This window comes from Schistocerca gregaria, chromosome 1, assembly GCF_023897955.1.
Source record: "Schistocerca gregaria isolate iqSchGreg1 chromosome 1, iqSchGreg1.2, whole genome shotgun sequence".
Taxonomy (NCBI): Eukaryota; Metazoa; Arthropoda; class Insecta; order Orthoptera; family Acrididae; genus Schistocerca; species Schistocerca gregaria.
In genome coordinates, this window is record NC_064920.1 from 280,259,316 (window position 1) to 280,278,267 (window position 18,952).

An 18,952-nucleotide genomic window follows, 5' to 3' on the forward strand; every position below is an offset into this window, starting at 1 on the left:
CACATAGTGCATCAGATACTTCTACCGCTATAGTCTTTACTGGCACTCTCAACGCTTCTTATATAAGGAGTGTATGTTCCAACAATACCCATTTCTGCCATATAAAATTTTCCTTACTTGGTGACCACATTTATCTGATGAATCAATCTCAAATGATGTTAAATCGAATTCGTCATCCTCCTTGTCATCTGTGATACGACTGTCTTCAGGTTCACTTATATCTTCGTCTGAGTCGCTGTAAGGTACATCTTCAGCCTCTGATGCTCAAATTCTGTCATTATTTCCTCTGGAGTTTTAATATTATGTCAGAAGACATTTTCTATGTCTACTAAGGAAAGTACCACCTAGTTTGTAAAGAAAAAAATATAACATAAATAACAAGGCATGGTTATTTTTTACCCCGACAGATAAATTTTGAAGTACTCCTGTTGAAGGATGATGGAGAATAAAGCCTGAGAGATTATAGTGTATGGAAAGGTGAACGGTGACTCCCTCCCGAGAAGCCAGTAGTACTGACATAGGATAAAAAAATATACGGACTGGGATAATTTTTTACCCCACCTTGTTATTCTAGGCTTAAATTTTCTTCATTTGAAATTGGTTAGTCAGTGTATTGTTACGTACATGCAAAAGAATTCTGTGCCTCATGATACAGAGAAAGCAATTAATTTTATTAAATGGCAGCTCATTAATTATTGAATTTTTGCTGCAACACTATATGAGGAAATGACAAGTATTCCTTAATTTTTGTTGACACACATTGAAGTCAGATGGCTATCTAGTGGCAGAATTGTTCTCATATTGTATGAAGTTTATCTTTTTCTCACTAGCTACAACTTTCCCATGTCAATGTGTGGCTGCAGACTGTGGTTTATTTTGCAGTCTTCTTGTTCTTCTTTTTCCCCCCTTGTTAAAAAATCAACAGTTAAAATTTTTTACTTTTGGGACTAAGTCCAAGCTTTTGTACTGTGCAAGACTGTATCAAAATGTTTATTAAAAAGACCACAGTTTGAGACATGTCTAACATTCCAGTGAAATTGAGTGCTTTGATGCCCTTCACAATTTTCTAGTATACATTCATCTTTCTTCAAATGGAAATGTCAAGAACATAGTTAAAGAACATGTGATGAAGGGATTTAGAAAAGCTTTCAAAGAGTATTTCCCTGCTCTGTTTGGTAATACCAACTGGATCCGCAATCTCTTGGAAGAGAAAATAATTTTGAAATCCACATTAAGTTCAAATTGAAGCAAGCAGCTGCTGTAGGCTTCCAGTGACTTTTAAGTTATAAAAACATTACAAATTTTTATCAGCTAGAAATTTCTAGTTAAACTTAAAGGTGGAGTTCCCAATACTATCAAATTAAATGGTAACAACTATACCTGTTTCATCCACTTATTTGTACGAAAAGGCTGTTTCCTCTTACACCTGCATAAATACTGAAGCAGATTTCTTCCTGAAAGTAATTAGGGAGTGCCTTTAACTTCTGTGGGTCCTGGCTTCAGAGTTATGTGATGTAAAGCAGGAGGATCATTTCACAGAATTTCAAGAAAAAGCCCAGCAGGTTAATTTCATATTGAAACTTGCAGGTTAACAGAAAAATCTAAAAATATTTAAAATTGCATACTAGACCAACCCATTGTGCAAAAGCCTTCATCACCCTTTTGATATGACTGCAAAAATACTATTGTGACATCACAGTTGAATACAGCCACAAAATAAGTGCAAATAGATTTGTTAAAATTAAAAGTGAAAGTAGTGAAGGAACACAAACAGCAGACAAGAAAGGGATATAAAGTTTACTGAAAATGTTCATGCTTAAAGCAAATAAAGAAATATTATTCTCCTTATGTTGCTATAATAACCTTCTGGATGAATTTATTCCTGAAACATGAAATTAAGAAGTTACACGCAGGCTACAGATCTTGGCTGGTATGTCTACAGTGTGACAAGTTAAGTGTTTTTCTTTTTAACTCTGCTTTCTTCGTTTGTTTTTCTGTTTAAGAGGTTTAATCTCGTATTTTTGTAAATGAATTCATTCATTCTGTAGGGCAGTAGTTGCTCACTGAACAGCCAGCTCATTAATGCATAAGGGTCCATTGGTGACACATTGGGAGGGTAGCAAATTGCATATCTAGGATTGTCTGCTTTTATAGTTTACTTCTTCATTTAGTCTTGCTAGGATGGCTAGGATGTGTGCATGCTGTGTGTGGATGCAGGAGGAGAGGTGGCCGCAGTTCACAAACAGCTGAATGAACTTTTGGCTACGGTCAGTCACCTTCAGCATACAGCCACGGGGTGCAGCGGTGGTGGAGAATCTTGTGTGTTGCATGGGACACCTCAAGTGTCGCTTGTTTTGCCCATGGTCTCTGCTTCTGAGGCTCCTTCTAGTGCACCCGTTCTGATGGCACCATCCTCACAGCAGGGTAAGTGGTGAGTGCTAATGCATTTGTGTCACTCGGCGTGGAGGTTCAATGTGGAGCTAGGCCATCTGGCCATGTCCATTCACATGGACAGGTGGCCACTCCTTCAACAGGATCCGAGCAGGCACACTGCGAGAGAGGTTTACTAGTTATCGAGAGCTCCAACGTTAGGCGTGTTATGGAGACCCTTCAGCAGATAGTGCTCAGGGCTGGAAAGAAGGCCAGTGTTCACTCAGTGTGTCTGCCAGGGAGCCTCATCAGAGATGTGGAGGTGGCCTTGCCTGTGGGTGGCCTTGCCTGTGACTGTCGAATGAGCAGGATGCTGTCGTCTGCAATTTGTGGCTCACATTGGCACCAACGATGCCTGTTGCACGAGTTCTGACTCCCTGCTCAGTTCATATATGTGGCCGGCGGAAGTGATAGGACTGCTGGCCTTGCGCTTGAAATACAAGCAGAGATTAAGGAATTTGCCAGAACAGTTTCTTCAGCATCTCTGACACCCTCTTGTGGGTTAGACAACCCTCTGACCATTTGTGCTGGTGTCCTCTATATGCGTTCAGTATGCTCTCTCATCATTATTCTACTTGGTAAGGGGCTTGCACACTTGAGTCATATTCCAGAATCGATAGCATGAGTTATTTGTATGCAATCTCCTTTGTAGACTGATTGTAGTTTCCTAGTATTCTACCAATAAACAAAGTCTGTCACTTGTTTCCCCACAACTGAGCCTATGTTATCATTCCATTTCATATCCCTACAAAGTCTTACACCCAGGTATTGGAAGGAGTTGGGTGATTCCAATTGTGTCTTTCATATTGCACTCATAAAGTACTAAATTTTTTTGTTTCCTGAAGTGCACAATTTTGCCTTTCTGAACTTTTAAGGCAAGTTACCAATCTTTGTACTACTTTGAAATTTTTACCAAGATCTGACTGAATATTTCTGCAACTTCTTTCAGACAGTACGAGGTCCGACATCTCGTTAAATCGGGTGTACTGTCAGTGTTCTGTGTTTATTTATCTAAAACAATATTTCGACGTACCTTGGCGTCTTCATCAGGTGCTTCCTGTGACTGAACATCAGGCTATCTTACATTGGCCAGACCAATGGACGGACGATGGAACACCTGGCGACCAACCGACACGGTCTCATTGGAGAAAGTCGGAATGATCACCAACAGCAAACACAGCTTGTCGACAGTGCTAGGAACGTGCCTGGTGGGCGCGGACCTAGTAGGGTACGCCTTGAAACGGCCACCACCAGGGAAAACAGCGGGAGTGGGTGCGGACGGAAGATGGAACATTTGGCGATCAACTAACATGGTTGCAGCGTGAGCGGATAGCGTAGGGAATGCCAGACATTGTCCAGACATAAATGCGGGACATGGTCATCCTGTTGTTCAGTTACAGGAAGCACCTGATGAAGACGCCAAGGTACAACGTCAAAATATTGTTAGATAAACGCAGACCCCCGGCAATACACTTGATTCAATGAGATGTCACAAAATTGCCAGGAAAGTCTAAGAAATTACAGTACGAGGTCTGTTCAAACAGTTTTAGAAACTTTGTCTGTAATATTTTTCCATGCTTACCTTTTACTTCTCCTTCGAAATACTCCCCTTGACAATTGATGCACTGCTTCCAATGGCATTCCCACATCCAGAAGCAGTCTTAGTACACCTCTTGTTGGTGTGCCCAAAGCACCGTCTGCGAATTTTCATTTATCTCATCTGTCATTGCAAATCTTCGTCCTTTCAGTGGGGTTTTTAACTTAAAAATCTGCAGGATCAGGTCTGGAGAGTTTGGAGGATGAGGCAGCATAGCGATTTCGTTTTTTGTGCAGTAGTCATGCACCAACAAGGATGAATGTGCGGGTACTTTATCATGATGCAAGGGCCATGAATTGTCTCACCACATTTCAGGCTGTTTCCTTGTCACATTTTCTCGCATGCATCGCAACATGTTCTGATAGTATCATCAATTAACAGTTTATCCATGTGCCATGAATTCATGATGAACGAATCCTTCAACGTCAAAGAAGACTCAGCATCATGGCTTTGACATGTGACCTAACCTGATGAACTTTTTGTGATGTTGGAGAACCTTTCCCAATCCATTGCCAAGATTGAACCTTAGTCTCAACATTGTAACCATAGACACACATCTCATCACGAGTTATGATTCTCTTAAGGAACATATCTTGTTCTCATTTGTGTGATTTAAAAGGTCTTCACAGATTGCGAGGTGAAGGGCTTTTTGGTCTTGACTTGTGAGCCATGGGACATCCCTGGTGGCAACACTATCAGTTCCAAGAGGCTGTGTTAACATTTCATGACATGATCCAACTGAAATGTTAACATTCTTCTGCAATCTCTCAGTCAATCTTCGACTGGCATCCACAATTTTGTTAAAGTACCTAACATTAGCGTCATCGGCAGACATCAAAGAGATTGAGGCCCAAATGTATCGCATTACTCTTCAGAGATAGATCCGGTTTCCTCAGTGCATGGTTCCTCACTTATTATTGAGGAGGCCAAGTCCCATCACGGAATGTAGTGCCAATAGAAGAAGAAGAAGAAGAAGAAGAAATAGCTCACTTCCAAGTCAGGTGTAAGATGCACTATAATGTCCCAGATTAGAGTGTTCAAGTAATTCTGTCCATGCATACATTTGAAATTGCTATTTCTACTTAATCCATGTAGATTGTCAGTCCAGTCTGCAAGATTGATTGGGACAATTTTTCCCTAGCTGAACATCTAACCTGGCTGCAATACCATCTGTTTTTACTGAAAAAATATTCTTGGAGTAAAGAAAATATTCTAGGCAACTCAAAGTTCTGTTAATGGTTCTAGATTTTGTAGTGGAGTTCGGGATTTCTGACAGAAGCTTGGTCTTTTGTCTTTCCGTATTGAAGACTTGGCATGCCAAAAAAGTGTAACTGCGAATGTTGGTTCTAAGCATTGCATTTCTCATGTTGTTCATTAAATGGTGGGAAAGCTATAAACATGGGAGGCACTGGAGTTGTTTCTGGTATATTCAGTAATGCTTACACTGCTTGTAATATAGCTACCGTTAAATTCTGTTAACACTGTGTGATTTGCATTAGTAGCTGTAGTTCCTCCATGGTTAGAAAACCAACACTTCCCCCAACTACAAAAATTTTCAAAGTTCTATTTGCACGTGTCATAGATCCTGAGTTGTCTTCACTTTTGTTAAAGATGAGTTACACATGAAACTTGTGGGGCTTTTGATGAAAAGCATTCATTTGTTAGTGGCACCACAGCAGCCGACAGTAATTTTGCGTCATCTACTCCTTTTCCATAGTGACTTCCGGTGGCACCCCTAGTTCCCTACTTCCCCCCCCCCCCCCCCCCCCCCCCTTCCACTCCAGCAGTGACTACTGAATGGAAAGAATGTAGGTAGCCTATGATTTGGGGAGCCACCACCAGGAAAAGCAGCAGGTTGATATCAATGGGCATTGCTACGAAAGGCCTGGACAGGATGAGACCCCTCCTGGAAGTTTATTGAACCTCTATAGATGTGGAGAGTCCACCAGGGGCAGAGAAATCTGCGGATGCTGACCAGGCTGATGAAATTGGAGGTGACTATGGAAGTGTTACCAAAGTCGACGTATTCAGGCCACAGTAAAAATCATGGAGAGATGTTTCCACAGGCATGTATCAGGCTGTGTTTGAGCTTGGGAACCTGTGCTGGGTTGCTCACCCAAAAGGAGTGGGCTAGGCAATGACATGTGCTGGTGGCAGACACAGCATGTTTAAAGAGTCTGTGATGATGAACAGCCATGAAGCCGCTCCACTGGGCTGTGGCCATCAATCAGGGTGATCCTGTAAGTTGCTAGGAAACCACATAGGACATTAGACATCATTTCCTTGTGGGTGAGGGCCACAAATTGGTCCTTGATTGATGTTAACCCAATGACAGAAGGTTTCAGTCCAAAATGTGAGAGGTGGTTGCGTGAAAGCACATTTCTGCAGTTTGCATTTGGATCCTTCTGTTGTCAGTTTTTGGAATGAGATTTTCCTTTGGAGCTGGTTTTTATGCCAGATTCTGAGTCTCTCATCTGAGGTTGCTTTTGATGATGAACATCTTCTGGGTAGTGGCGCCACAGCAGTCAACAGTAATGTTGTATCAGCTACTTGATTTCCATAGTTATGTCAAGTGGTGCCCTGCACTTGGCTAGTATACTTTCAATTTAATCCTCCTCTTCCATTAGGTGAAGGAGGAATTTTGTTGTGAAATTCCAGAAAAAGATCACTTTAATGTTTAAGCATCCTTTATCATGTTTTGTTTCCTTCATGCATGATGAAAGTTTGGGTGTGAATAAGAAACAGGACTTACATTTGGAAAGAGCGGATTTACAGTCCCCGATCAACCAATCACCTTTATGTTTTCCATGGTTTCCATATATCACCAAAAGCAAATGGCAAGTTGGTTTCTCTGAAACCTAAAAAGCAAATTTCCTGCTCTGTTTTTGACTGAACTGAGCTTTTGCTCTATCTGTATTGGGCCCATTCTTGGTAGGATGTTAAATCTTAGTTTTCCTTTTTTGACAGAGCATGTGCACTGTCAGGGTATGACGACTTGAAGAGTGTCAGAATATTTTGGTTCATTGCACTGCTTATGCCATACATGATTTAAATAGGAGCTACTTTAACCTCATGCTTGTTTACATTTTCTGTAGTAAAATGTTTGTACTACTACAGCAATAAATTCTTAAAACAACAGGGATTGTTCTTAATTTATAACAACCTGATTGAAAAATAAATGTTGTAAAAGGTTGTGTCAATCAACCACAGCAATTTAAGGTTTGTTGTTAACTAAATATGAAGGTACAACATGCCGTACTCATATGTAAAAGAGGCTGATTATCTGCCTTAAAAATGAGGAAGTGAAAATTGTTGGTGATGATTTTTTCTGCGTATTTTCCATTCTTTTTCATCACGTATCCAACCAGTGATTCCGCTCCACACTTTTATCATCATCATCATCATCATCATCATCATCGTTGTTGTTGTTGTTGTTGTTGTTGTTGTTACTTCTTTCTATGTGAATTGTACAGGACTATGTGAGCAAAGATACAACTCAAACAAAAGTAATTTGCTTTCTAGGCACTGAACTTTCTGGTGCTACCTTGGTTTTTACCATTTTTATTCTCTGTTTTCCTCAGTATATAGTGTTACAAGTAATTACTTTGGTTTGTAATTTCTAGCCACAATATTAAAATGAGTCAGATCATTAGAAACATGTACTGTTGTGTTTAACATAACTATGTGCTGCACAGAGAAAATAAATTACTTGTAATGAACCTAAATTTTACAGGATCCCACCAAACGTGAATCAAATGCGAGGCGAGGCCGTGTTTCTTGGAATGCTGAGGCCTACCATGCTGGCCTTACTGCATTTCGCAGGAAAACTGTTCAGCAAGCTTTCATGGCAGGTAAGTGTTCAAAAACCGCTATACAGTACATTGATACTTCAAAAATCACATATCATAAAAGGTATAAAATACTCTATACAAAATGGAAAATCTGTACATTACGGTATAACAGGTGTTCAGCTAGCCACATCTTATTATATTTTCCACAAATATAATACTCTACTCAGTTTATTTCGTCTAGATATCTTCTTTTTTCTGTGACTCTCTTAGGTTATTCTCTATTTCATAATCATATCCGGTTTTCTAAGCAATAAGATTACAGAATAGTTCTAGATTTTAAAGGAATTCGGTGCAGGAAACTATTTGGAAAAAACACCGAAAACAACTCTGTATCCGCCGGCCGTTACTCCGCCCTTTAACTCAAAATGTTAACGTCCCTGGGGGATATACAATTTTACACCCTATACATGGTATTTCCCCTCCTTTTTTTGCTTGTGTTAAATGCCAATCAAAATATTTCCTTATAGTACCCCAAGTCGTATTATAATATTTTGGGTATCATAGATTTGATATTAACTTTTCTTGAGCACTGGCAGACGAGCACTTCTTTTTAAATTTCTTTTGAAAGTCTTCCCAAGAGGAAAAATTCTCAATATTTACTGTTCCCCATTCTGAGGCTTCCCCTAGAAGAAACCCGACAGCAAATTCGATCTTCTTGGAATCTTCCCAATTTGTTGGCAAAGCTTGGTTAAATCTTTAAGAAAGGGGTCAGATGTACATCTCTGTCTGGCTTAAATTTAGGGAATTGCCTAGTTAACCCTGAATTAGCTCCCCTTTGCAAATCAGTCACCGCTTCACTAGTTAACATTACCTTAGGTGAAGTTACCCGTTTTTCTACTTTGTCTTGGATAAACTTTATTTCTCTCCACAGGCCGTCCATACCCTTCCTGGTATCATTAAGTTCGGAAGGAGGAATAGGCAATACGTTCCTGGGTGTTATTCTCTCAGTAATCTTTCGATTTATAATTTCTCCAAATTGTTCCCCCAAACTAATTACATTTATAATATTGGAGTTAGCTATTTTCTCTTTGAAATTACTTTCTACATTATCTACCTATGTATTGACACCTGTAATTTGCGATTGAAAGAGAGTGTAGATAAGCATAATGAATTAATGGCAATCATTCAAAGTATTCATTCCCTGTCTTACATCATTATATTTAATATTGTACATGTTTTCAAAAGATCCTAACTTTTCAATAAGTTCTGATTCTACATTATTACATTTGTTCTCAATGTCAAGTTCTAACATTTCTGATAAATTGCGAAAAGTGTCATTCTGTTTCTGACTAAGATCAGTAAACATATGATTTATATGAGTGGTCAAAGAATGTGTCAACTCGTTCTTTTAATCTATTTTTAAATTCTCTACTTTATTACTTATGGCGTCAAATTCAGTCTCCAGAATGCCCATGCCTTCGCAAAGATTACTAAATTCCTTGCTTTGAGAGTCGACTTTGGCATTTAACAAACCTAAATTTGTCGTTTGAGTATTTAATTGAGAATTTACCAAGTCTATGTCTTGGATAAACTCTGAGCATTTAATTGAGAATTTAATGAGTTTAATTTAAGACTCTGAGCTCCGGTTAAATTTTTCAACTCAGCCCTGTCAGGCACTTCTTTGCTAATCTTCATGGCTATTGCTGGGTCTTGAGTTTCCCCAACCTGTTGTATATTTTCCATATACTTTTATATGCCTTAGCTCTTGTATGCATTTAAAACTAAATATGACAATTACGCAATAACAGTTCACTCAATAGTATCTTGTAGCACTTCGTACTAAAGTAATCAAGTTTTATTTCACGCTCACCCGGTGTAGAATTCTCGTTGTGTATGTGAGCGGATGTGGAGGTAGGTTAGCATGAGTGAACAGCAGCTGGTGCCGGCAGTGTTGGATGTATGTTGGTTTCCGTGTCTGCCTCCCTGTGATGTGTGTGAAATCTGTATACTCTCTGCACTGAATCTTCTTAGCTGAAGTGTTCTATACGTACTTCTTCTTAGACAAATATGTCGAAATCTTCTTTACTGTTTTTATCGTTCTGAATTTTTCATTTCTTCAATGTTTTTCCATTTAAATTTCGTTCCATTGGATACTTGAACATTTTCCAATGTCTTGGATAATTCCCTTGTCTTATTATGTTTGGTTTCTATGAGAACACATAACAGCTACTTCTCTCGTTTTTGACTTAAAATTCCTGTTTTCTCGGTCCTTTCACACAGGTCGACACGTTTTAACGTTCTGACGACTTAGTGTGAGTGTGGTACTGGGTTATATCTGCCTATTCTCCCAAACCACCTTCCACTTCTTTACGAGATGACTTAATTGGAATTTGCGGCCACTCTTCTTTACTGAATATCAGGCTGCTGAAAACCCGCTTGACTACTTCTCCGTCGAATAACGCTAGGTACAGGAATTTTTAGATTCTTTCTACTTATAAAATAAGTAGACCTACAAACTTTACTTTTCGTCAACTAACAATGTATTTGACGTCCATACACAATAAAAATTTCACTTTCCACATGAATGTGTAACTTCCTGCAAGTCTCTCGGACAGTTGGACATTAGAAACAAATTGAGTTATACTTAAAAGAAAGTTGGCTTGGATACCATGATCTTTCTTAACATGAATCATAAAATTATCTTGCCTCTAACAAGGTTGTGTTAAGAGTCTACAAGAGTACTTTTTTTAAAATATCTATGGATTGCCTGCCAGGTACTTGTCGGTGCCGTCCGACCGCTGCATCTACTATCTTCCCGCGACTGGTTTTAAACCTGCGCACACAAACATGTTACGCACAGTAGGTAGGATTCTACCATACCACACTCACATCCAGACTATTGTGTGTTCAAGACGTTAGAAGGCTGAGTGGTTCTACAATTTACACAGAAATTCTCAAATCACTACAGTACCTGTATGATCCTCAAGGCCCACTGTTTCATAATGAGGTACATTAGAAGTCATTTATTTCTGAGTAAATATGCATGTCACTTTACATGTGTGATTTTCAATTTGTGTATGTAGCACCTTAATTGATGAAAGTTTTTGTTTGATTTGACTATATCTTTTCCTTTATTTCACCATGCTAGGAAGGAGAAACTGTCTATAGTCAGTGGGAGTGTCTGCTCACAAGATGAATAAACAAATGGTTTGATTCTAACTTCCGATTAGATGAAACGGCCCCCAAATTACTGTGTCACTTGAATAAATTCCTTCCTGTATCATCGTCAGCAGCTTGTCTAAACAAGCCACATCCGCTCTCACAAATTTCAGAAATTCATTTGGGGTTTCAGGTTTCAGTTCCTTTATTAAGGCCATCTCCCCTTCTTCCCAGCCAGCATCCAATCCAACGATGTCTGCTTTTTTGCTTCTCATCGTTCTGCCCTAATCGCAAGAGTTACAGACACTGTCAGAGCAATAGCTCCGAAAATACTGGATTATCCATGTGCAAAATTCTATATACACATCAATTTAGATCAAATATCCTTGTGGAAACAAGTGTCGTCATATAAAAGGAACAGTTAAACCCATAATTAAGAACAGTAATAGCACAATTCCGTCATAGCTTCATAAGACAACAAGAATTGTTTATTTAATAAATAAGAACCTTGAGCTCCCAGATATTTTTTATTTGAGTGAACAACTTTACAAGACTTCGGACATTCGCCCTCCAATTTCACCCATTATTGCAACCTAGTGCACACACAGATTTGTGCTGTGAGTATCCCGCAACTATCATGTAATCGGTCAATGTGCATTGATCTGCAGTTCCAAATGTGTATGCTTTTGGTACTGTTGCAGAGGGTTACATCTTAGCAGCATTGTGTAATAGGGGTTTAACATGCCAGTTTGTGGTTCCTGTTGTTTTTAGTCTACTACGGTTGTAACAGAAAATACTTCTGAAACGTACATTTTTATTCTAATTTACATGTTTTCAGATCATACCTTTCATTACTATTTCACATTAGCGTTACTAATGTGTGATATACATTCATTGTGTGAACCTGGTTAGAAACTCGTTTCAGCACTGTAGAAGCGATCCTCATCCTGCCTTCCGTGATATGTAGTAATAGTAGTAATTTGTAAACATAAAGGGTCAAATATCCTTTCTTCCGGAAACTCAGTACTTGATGTTAGCAAGTCCTTGTTGGTTCTCGGACCAGCTGATTTGGACTCATTTGATGGCAACTCTTGAGATGTAACACCAAAGCCCAAGTTGTGTTTTCTTAAGCCAAGTGTTAGAAGTATCAGCGGTTGCTTCAGACACTGTCAGTATATGAGCATCCAGATTCAAAATAACATGAATCAAGGTAATAGGTTATACTATGTTTTGCAACTGATATAACAATGTCTTACTGTAACAATACAAATTTTCTTACAATTCTGTTTGCTAGGCTCTTGAGCAGGTCTCATGCTTTAATGTAGTTCTATCATTACTCATAGTGGGACTGTGTTGTTTCTGAAACATTGTTTTACACGTAAGTGTTAGATTTTTGTACACGGTACCTTCATTGACATTTCATGTATTTACATTTCTTTCTTGTGGATGTCCAGTACCATATTTCAATTATGTGTATTTTGTTTCAATATTGTGGGATGTGATCATTTTCTGTTTTGATTTGGTGGTAGTGAGATCGTCTACAATTGCACTCTCTCTCTCTCTCTCTCTCTCTCTCACACACACACACACACACACACACACACACACACACACACACACACACACACACACTACTGGCAAAATAAAAGATTGCCACCTCACACAATATCAAAACGAAATACACTAAAGGATGAGCTAGCAATGGACCTAACAAAAAAACATGAATATATTGCATGTCGGTGAAATTACTGTGTACAAAATCTATCACACATATGTGAAGAACATAAAAAGGACATTAGTACCATAACAATGATAATTTAACACTCTTTATAGTAGTAACTTAAAACACGAGAATTGTTCACAGTCATAGCAATAGAATTGCCAGAAAAATGATAATGTTACAGTAACCACTGAAAAGGCTATAAAATAAAGCTAAATGCATATTGTCATAATACCTTAGTAAGACTTCTATTGCAGTAGCAAAAGATGCTATAACCTATATAACAGAGGAAAAATAGGCCGAAAAACAAAGAAGACAACATGACCTGTTTACATCGTTCTTTATAGTAACAGAATCTCATGTGAAAAGGTGGTCTGCTTTTCTGAATGTTAATTCTTCTCACACCGAGGCAAGTCACTGGATCTTTCCATATGACTTCTCTCTGATGTTGTCCAAGTGATGCTCAGTGATAATTCTACCTACAGTTGGCATGGCATTGACCCCGTGTGCGCAGTGGACTACAGGTTCATATTTATTAGTATATGTTTCATGGTGACCCATTATATGTGCTGTTCTACTGATTTTGTGTAGAAGAGTGCAGAGAAACAGGGTTTAGATTATACCACTCAGATTTGTGCTTTAGCCTTCTTTTTTTCCATTATATTCTCACTTAGAAAAGGGTATCTCCTTATGTCGTCTCTTAATAGTTGCATTTGCTATATTATTGTAATTAGGGAATTGAATAATCTCTTTGGAAGATTTGGGTGATTTTCTGGAAAGCTAGATATGCCTAATTGTTATTTTACTTTTCAGGAAAACTAAGAATTGTTGTAGCAACAGTAGCTTTTGGCATGGGAATAAATAAGAGAGACATTCGTGCTGTCATTCACTACAATATGCCAAAAAGCTTTGAAAGTTACGTGCAAGAAGTTGGTCGTGCTGGACGTGATGGTCAGCCAGCTTTCTGTCATCTTTTTCTTGATAGTAAAGTGAGTAGTCATTCTGTGTTTACCTAAATTAGGAGTCTTTCCTAGTAACTGACTTGCAAGAGTTGTAAATAAAACAAAAATTTCTATGTGCTTTTGGCTCCAAGCTGAGTAAGTAACACAATTATATCTGTCTTCCTTATTTCATTTCTTGTATTTCTTTCAATTTTCTTTGTGTGTTCTGTTCCTATATTTAACTTAGTTCACCTGTTTATTGTGATTGATATCAAATTTTACTGTTTATTTGAAGGGAATTAAAAGTATTCCTGTACAAGGTTCTGACAGTGAAAAGGCCAGACTAACAGTAATGCTGGGTGCACTAGCAGATGGAAGGAAGCTCCTCCCATATGTGATTCTCTGCTGAAAAACCGTACCAAAGGAAAAACTGCCTGCAGGATGTATCTTTAGATTCCAAAAGTGATGGGTGGCAAATGACCTGATGTTGTATTGGTTGTTTGGAACAGAATACCAGGCTCTCTGCTAAATGGAAGGAAAATGCTGGTGCTGGACACTTTCAGGGGGCACCTTGCCCAGGAAGTTAAGGATCTGATAGCAAAAAAATGTTCAGACTTGTTAATAATTCTTGGTAATATGACTTCACAATGTCAAGTAACAGATGTTCTTGTGGATAGACACTTTAAGGCTCGTCTGCAGTGGATTTTCAGTGAATCTTCTCCAGGGAGACTGTATTCTCACTCCAGGGGCAGGGGGGGGGGGGGGGGGGAGGAGAGGAGTTAAGGAGGCCCTCAATATCCATGCTAAACTATTGGATCCTTAGTGCCTGGCACAGGATCTCAAGTGAATCTGTTATGAAAGGTTTTAAAAAGTGCTGCATATCCAATGCAATGAATGACTCAGAAGAGGACATGCCAAGGGTGAAGGGTCAGGAAGGAAGAAATATCAGTAAGCTTAAACATGAAGATAATGATATGAAGTTAGTGGTGGTGTCATGATAAAATATGTGATACCACAGACGACCGGCTTGGATAGTAAGTAAGCAAGAAAGGAAATGAAGATAAAAATTAATGTAAACCATTTCTTTCTGTTCACTTTATTTCCCCTTGTGTTTACAAAATGTAGATAATAACTAGTATTGTGTAATGTTTACTTTCTTAAGTAGATACTTTATATCAGTAAAACAGTTTATAATTTTGATTAACAGAATATTTTAAAAATAAAATCCTCTGAAGCTGAACCTTAAAAAATGGCATAGGCTTGTACATGGGTAAATATTGTAGCGAGTCTCCAGTTGTTCGGCTGCCTGAGGGTTAATTTTATTCACAGCGTTTTAACACATCCTGTAGGAAAATGTTTGGTTCGGGTAGATTTGGTGATCGAGTAAGATTCAAGTCTTTGAATATTATATTTTCCCTAACATACTGCCCATAAGAGTGTATTAAGTTTCACTACTTTGCTGTAGTTGTATATCAGTAACTTCAGTCATACAAGTGACAGATCACCCAGTAATTTGTAGAAACGCATTTTGATGAGGGCTGGCATATTATGTCCTTGAAGAGTGTAGTGCACCAGTGTTTAGGAATTTCTAGAAACTAACACTGTCTTTGATTTCAAATTTCTTTATGTAATTCAGTTACTGGTTTTATAGCAATGATTTTGTTTGCTTATTTTGCTAAGTTTGAGACAGATTAATCTGACAATGATCGTAATGAAACCGGTAACTGAATTAAATAAAGAAATTTGTGATCAAGACTGTTTCAGTTCCTGCAATATCTTACTCATTCGTTCAGTGATATTAGGCCAGAAGTGGATAGCCAGGATACTATGCACGAGGTAGCAACCCTTTGATCAGGAAAAGGGTAATTATGATGGGATGCGTATATGCAGCAGTTGTGGAAATTTACTAAGGCGGATAAATGCCGCCAAACCTTGTCTGAACTGCGCCTCTCTTTCAGTAATAAATTGCAACAACTTTTCACAATACACCACATTTTTTTGACTTCACTTGTTTTGAAATTCTGCACTATGAAACAATGTTAAGTATGCTTCCCTGCATATATGATGTGGGTGTAAGAGTGTGATGGAACATACCTATATTTTGTCTATAGTCCTTGTGGATTTTACCAGTGAACATTAAATTTTTGTGTCAGTTTGTAATTGTAAATTACAGTGAAAGACACATATCCCTGCCCCCCCCCCCCCCCCTCTCTCTCACCCACCCCCCCTCCCACTACTACTAGTGCTACTACTGCTTCTACTACGACCATCACCACCACGATTTACTTGTCTGTAAATCTTTTATAATGCTAAGTAAAACTGTGTTAATAAACTGTAAATTACTTTTTTGAGAGGTATTTATTAAGTAGTTTATTTATTTTAAATTGAATGTCATAATTGTTACAGGGTGGTGATAAGCGGGAGCTGCGGCGTCATATTCATGGAGATTCTGTTGACCGTCACACAATCAGAAAATTGTTGCAGAGAGTTTTTATTCCCTGCAGATGTGCAAGACTTTCAGAGTTGTTGGAAAATGTAAACTTTGAAGATGCCAGTGATCTTAAAGATTCAACTCATGATTCTGAGACTGAAATTAGAAACCATGAAAGCTGTACTGATCAGGAAGTTCCCAAAACACAGACAGGTGTTAAATGTCCTGGTCATGAAGTCGCATTCTCAGTTGATGAAACTGTGAGAGCATTAGACATACCACAAGAAAATATTTCCACTATGTTATGTTACCTGGAATTACATCCCAAATCGTGGATAAAACTCTTGTCACCAGCCTACACAAAATGCAAATTGTTAAGTTACAAAGGTGCAAATGCATTAAAGGCTGCAATAAGGAAGGTATGTGGATCACAGACAAGTGTTTACGTATATGTCACACAGATAGCAATAAATACATAGTATGCTCCTAGTGATGTAGTCATTTTCCCTACTCAGTATATAAGGCCATATTCCATAACCGTAATATTCACTGAGCGTCATCGGTTGCTTGTATGTAGATGTATTTTGAGCTTAACCTTTTTGTTACCCCCTCATTTACCATCTGCTTGTATCTGTCATGGCTCTGTTTGCATCTTTTTTCTGTTTTGTTTAGCTTTTAACTTGGTACTTGTAATGTTGTTTACACCTACGATCTTGTTCTTCAGTTTGCACACTGATCAGTCCGAACTGTGTGACCATTGACCTATATATAAACCCCTCTAGGTGATGGCAGCATCATCTGGTGAGAAATGGCTGCTAGTCAGACATGTGAGTAGTGCAAGTAGTATCAGTGAATGTGCAGTCCATGTGTAGAATGAGGAAGGCACGCAATCTATCTGAGTTTGACTGAGAACAGATTGTGATGACCTGAAGGCTCCACATGAGCATTTCAGAAACTGCGTGACTTGTCGGGTGTTCCAAGAGTGCTGCGGTGTGTCTTCAGGATGGGTGGATACCAAGGTGTAACCACATCCAGACACTCATGACGTTGGGCAGCCATTACGGATGTCAGCTGTTGTAGACTGGGCAGCCTGGTAAAAGTGAACAGGTGGCAAACTGTGGTGAAACTAACATCAGGTTTTAATGATGGGCAGCGTACAAGTGTGTCTGAACACACAGTGCACCAGACACTCCCAACGATGGGCTTCTGCAGCCGATGACCCACGAAAGTGCCAATGTTAACACCATGACATCAGAAATTATGACTGAAATGGGCATGTGGCCAGTGGTACTGGACGTTGGCACAGTGGCAGAATATTGCTTGGCCTGATGAATCCCAATACCTTCTTTAGCATGCCGATGGGAAGGCGCAAATCCATTGTCTTTGAGGGGAGCAGCTCCTTGACACCGGTACTGCAGGAAGGAGACTAGGTGGTGGCAGCTCCCTTATGCTCTGGGGAACCCTCACGTGGTCATCCATAGGTCCAGTGGAACTCGTGCAAGGCACCATGATAGCCAAGGAGTATCGTACACTGGTTGCAGACCATAAACACCCCTTCATAATGATGATGATAACCAACAGCAATGGTATTTTTCAACAAGGTAATGCACCACGTTACAAGGTCAGGAATGTGATGGACTGGTTCGAGAATCTTGATGGCGAGTTCCACTTGACGTGTTGTGCACCCCCCCCACCCAATTTACTAGATATAATCCTGATCGAATGATCGAACACTTTGGGATGTGACTGAATGTGGCATCAGAGTTCACTGCCCCCCTCCCCATTTTTATGGCAGTTAGGTCACTTGTGTGTGTAGATGTGGTGCCAGGTCCTTCCAGCTACCTTTCAAGTCCTCATTGCTTCTATGCCATGATGAATCGCCACTGTTATCTGCACCAGGGGTGGACGTACTGGTTTTTAGGTAGGTGGTCATAATGTTCTGGCTGATCAGTGTACAGGGGTTTCCCTATCTTCCAATGCTTACTCACGTATTTAAATTGGTATAGTTGGGCACTTTGTCATTGCTTTTTGCATCAGTTGGTGGCTCTTGGCTTGCCAAGTCGATTCTCCATGTTTTGGGAGTGGGCGTTGTGTGTTTCCACAGTAAATATGCATGTTATTATTCAGATATTGTTGTTTCTAGGTCTATGTCTTTCTCTGGTTATTTTATTCATGGTGGTTACATACTTTGCAACACTAATTTCGTACTGGAAGCTGCTATTATTTATCCTTACAGAATTGTATGGGCATTATGTATTGGAAGGTCCTTATATCTCACACATCAGTAAGAATTTTATCAGTTTGGTTCTTTGTCTTAAGATATTTCTAATTACGGTTATTGTATCTTAGGTCAGTAGTTTAACTGAAGGTATGACTATAATGTCACAAAATAAGTCATGATTAATAAATCATTTTGAAGCAGTGGTTTCAGATTTCATCACAGCTATACTTGCCCCTCATACCAATTGATACGTAATTAGGTTGAGTTCTGTGACAGTGTCAGTATCTTGTTCCAACATCTGTACTCGCGCATCTGCTTGAAATCTCTGTGTTCTAATTTAATTGCATTCTTTTGCCAACGGCTTCCTGCCTGTTACAGTTTCCAAACTGTTCTTCATATTTTCTCTCCTCAGCCTACAAAATTTCCTTCTTGACTCTCCCTTTGCCCATTTGTAGTGACGGGTGTCCCTCGGTTGCCTCATTGTAGGTAAAATCTTGTTCTCAGTGGAGCCCCATACATTTGACTCCCTACTGGCCTCTTCCACTGCATGCCTGCCATCCATAATGTGAGCAGCATTTCATATAAACAATAACTGGAAAGAAAATATATTCATATTTCTGAATTTCATGGTAGTTTCACATTGCATGAAAGTGCTAAGCTTT

General features: G+C 39.1%; 1 protein-coding gene across 1 annotated transcript in view; it reads left to right on the forward strand.

The window, feature by feature from the left end:
* Window positions 1-18,952, forward strand: part of LOC126341081 (ATP-dependent DNA helicase Q4) — a 126,766-nt gene that overhangs the window by 96,472 nt on the left and 11,342 nt on the right. Inside the window, exons 8-10 of the mRNA XM_050001748.1 lie at window positions 7,761-7,878; window positions 13,511-13,686; window positions 16,045-16,488. Coding sequence (XP_049857705.1) covers window positions 7,761-7,878; window positions 13,511-13,686; window positions 16,045-16,488 — 738 coding nt within the window. The remainder of the gene's footprint in view (window positions 1-7,760; window positions 7,879-13,510; window positions 13,687-16,044; window positions 16,489-18,952) is intronic.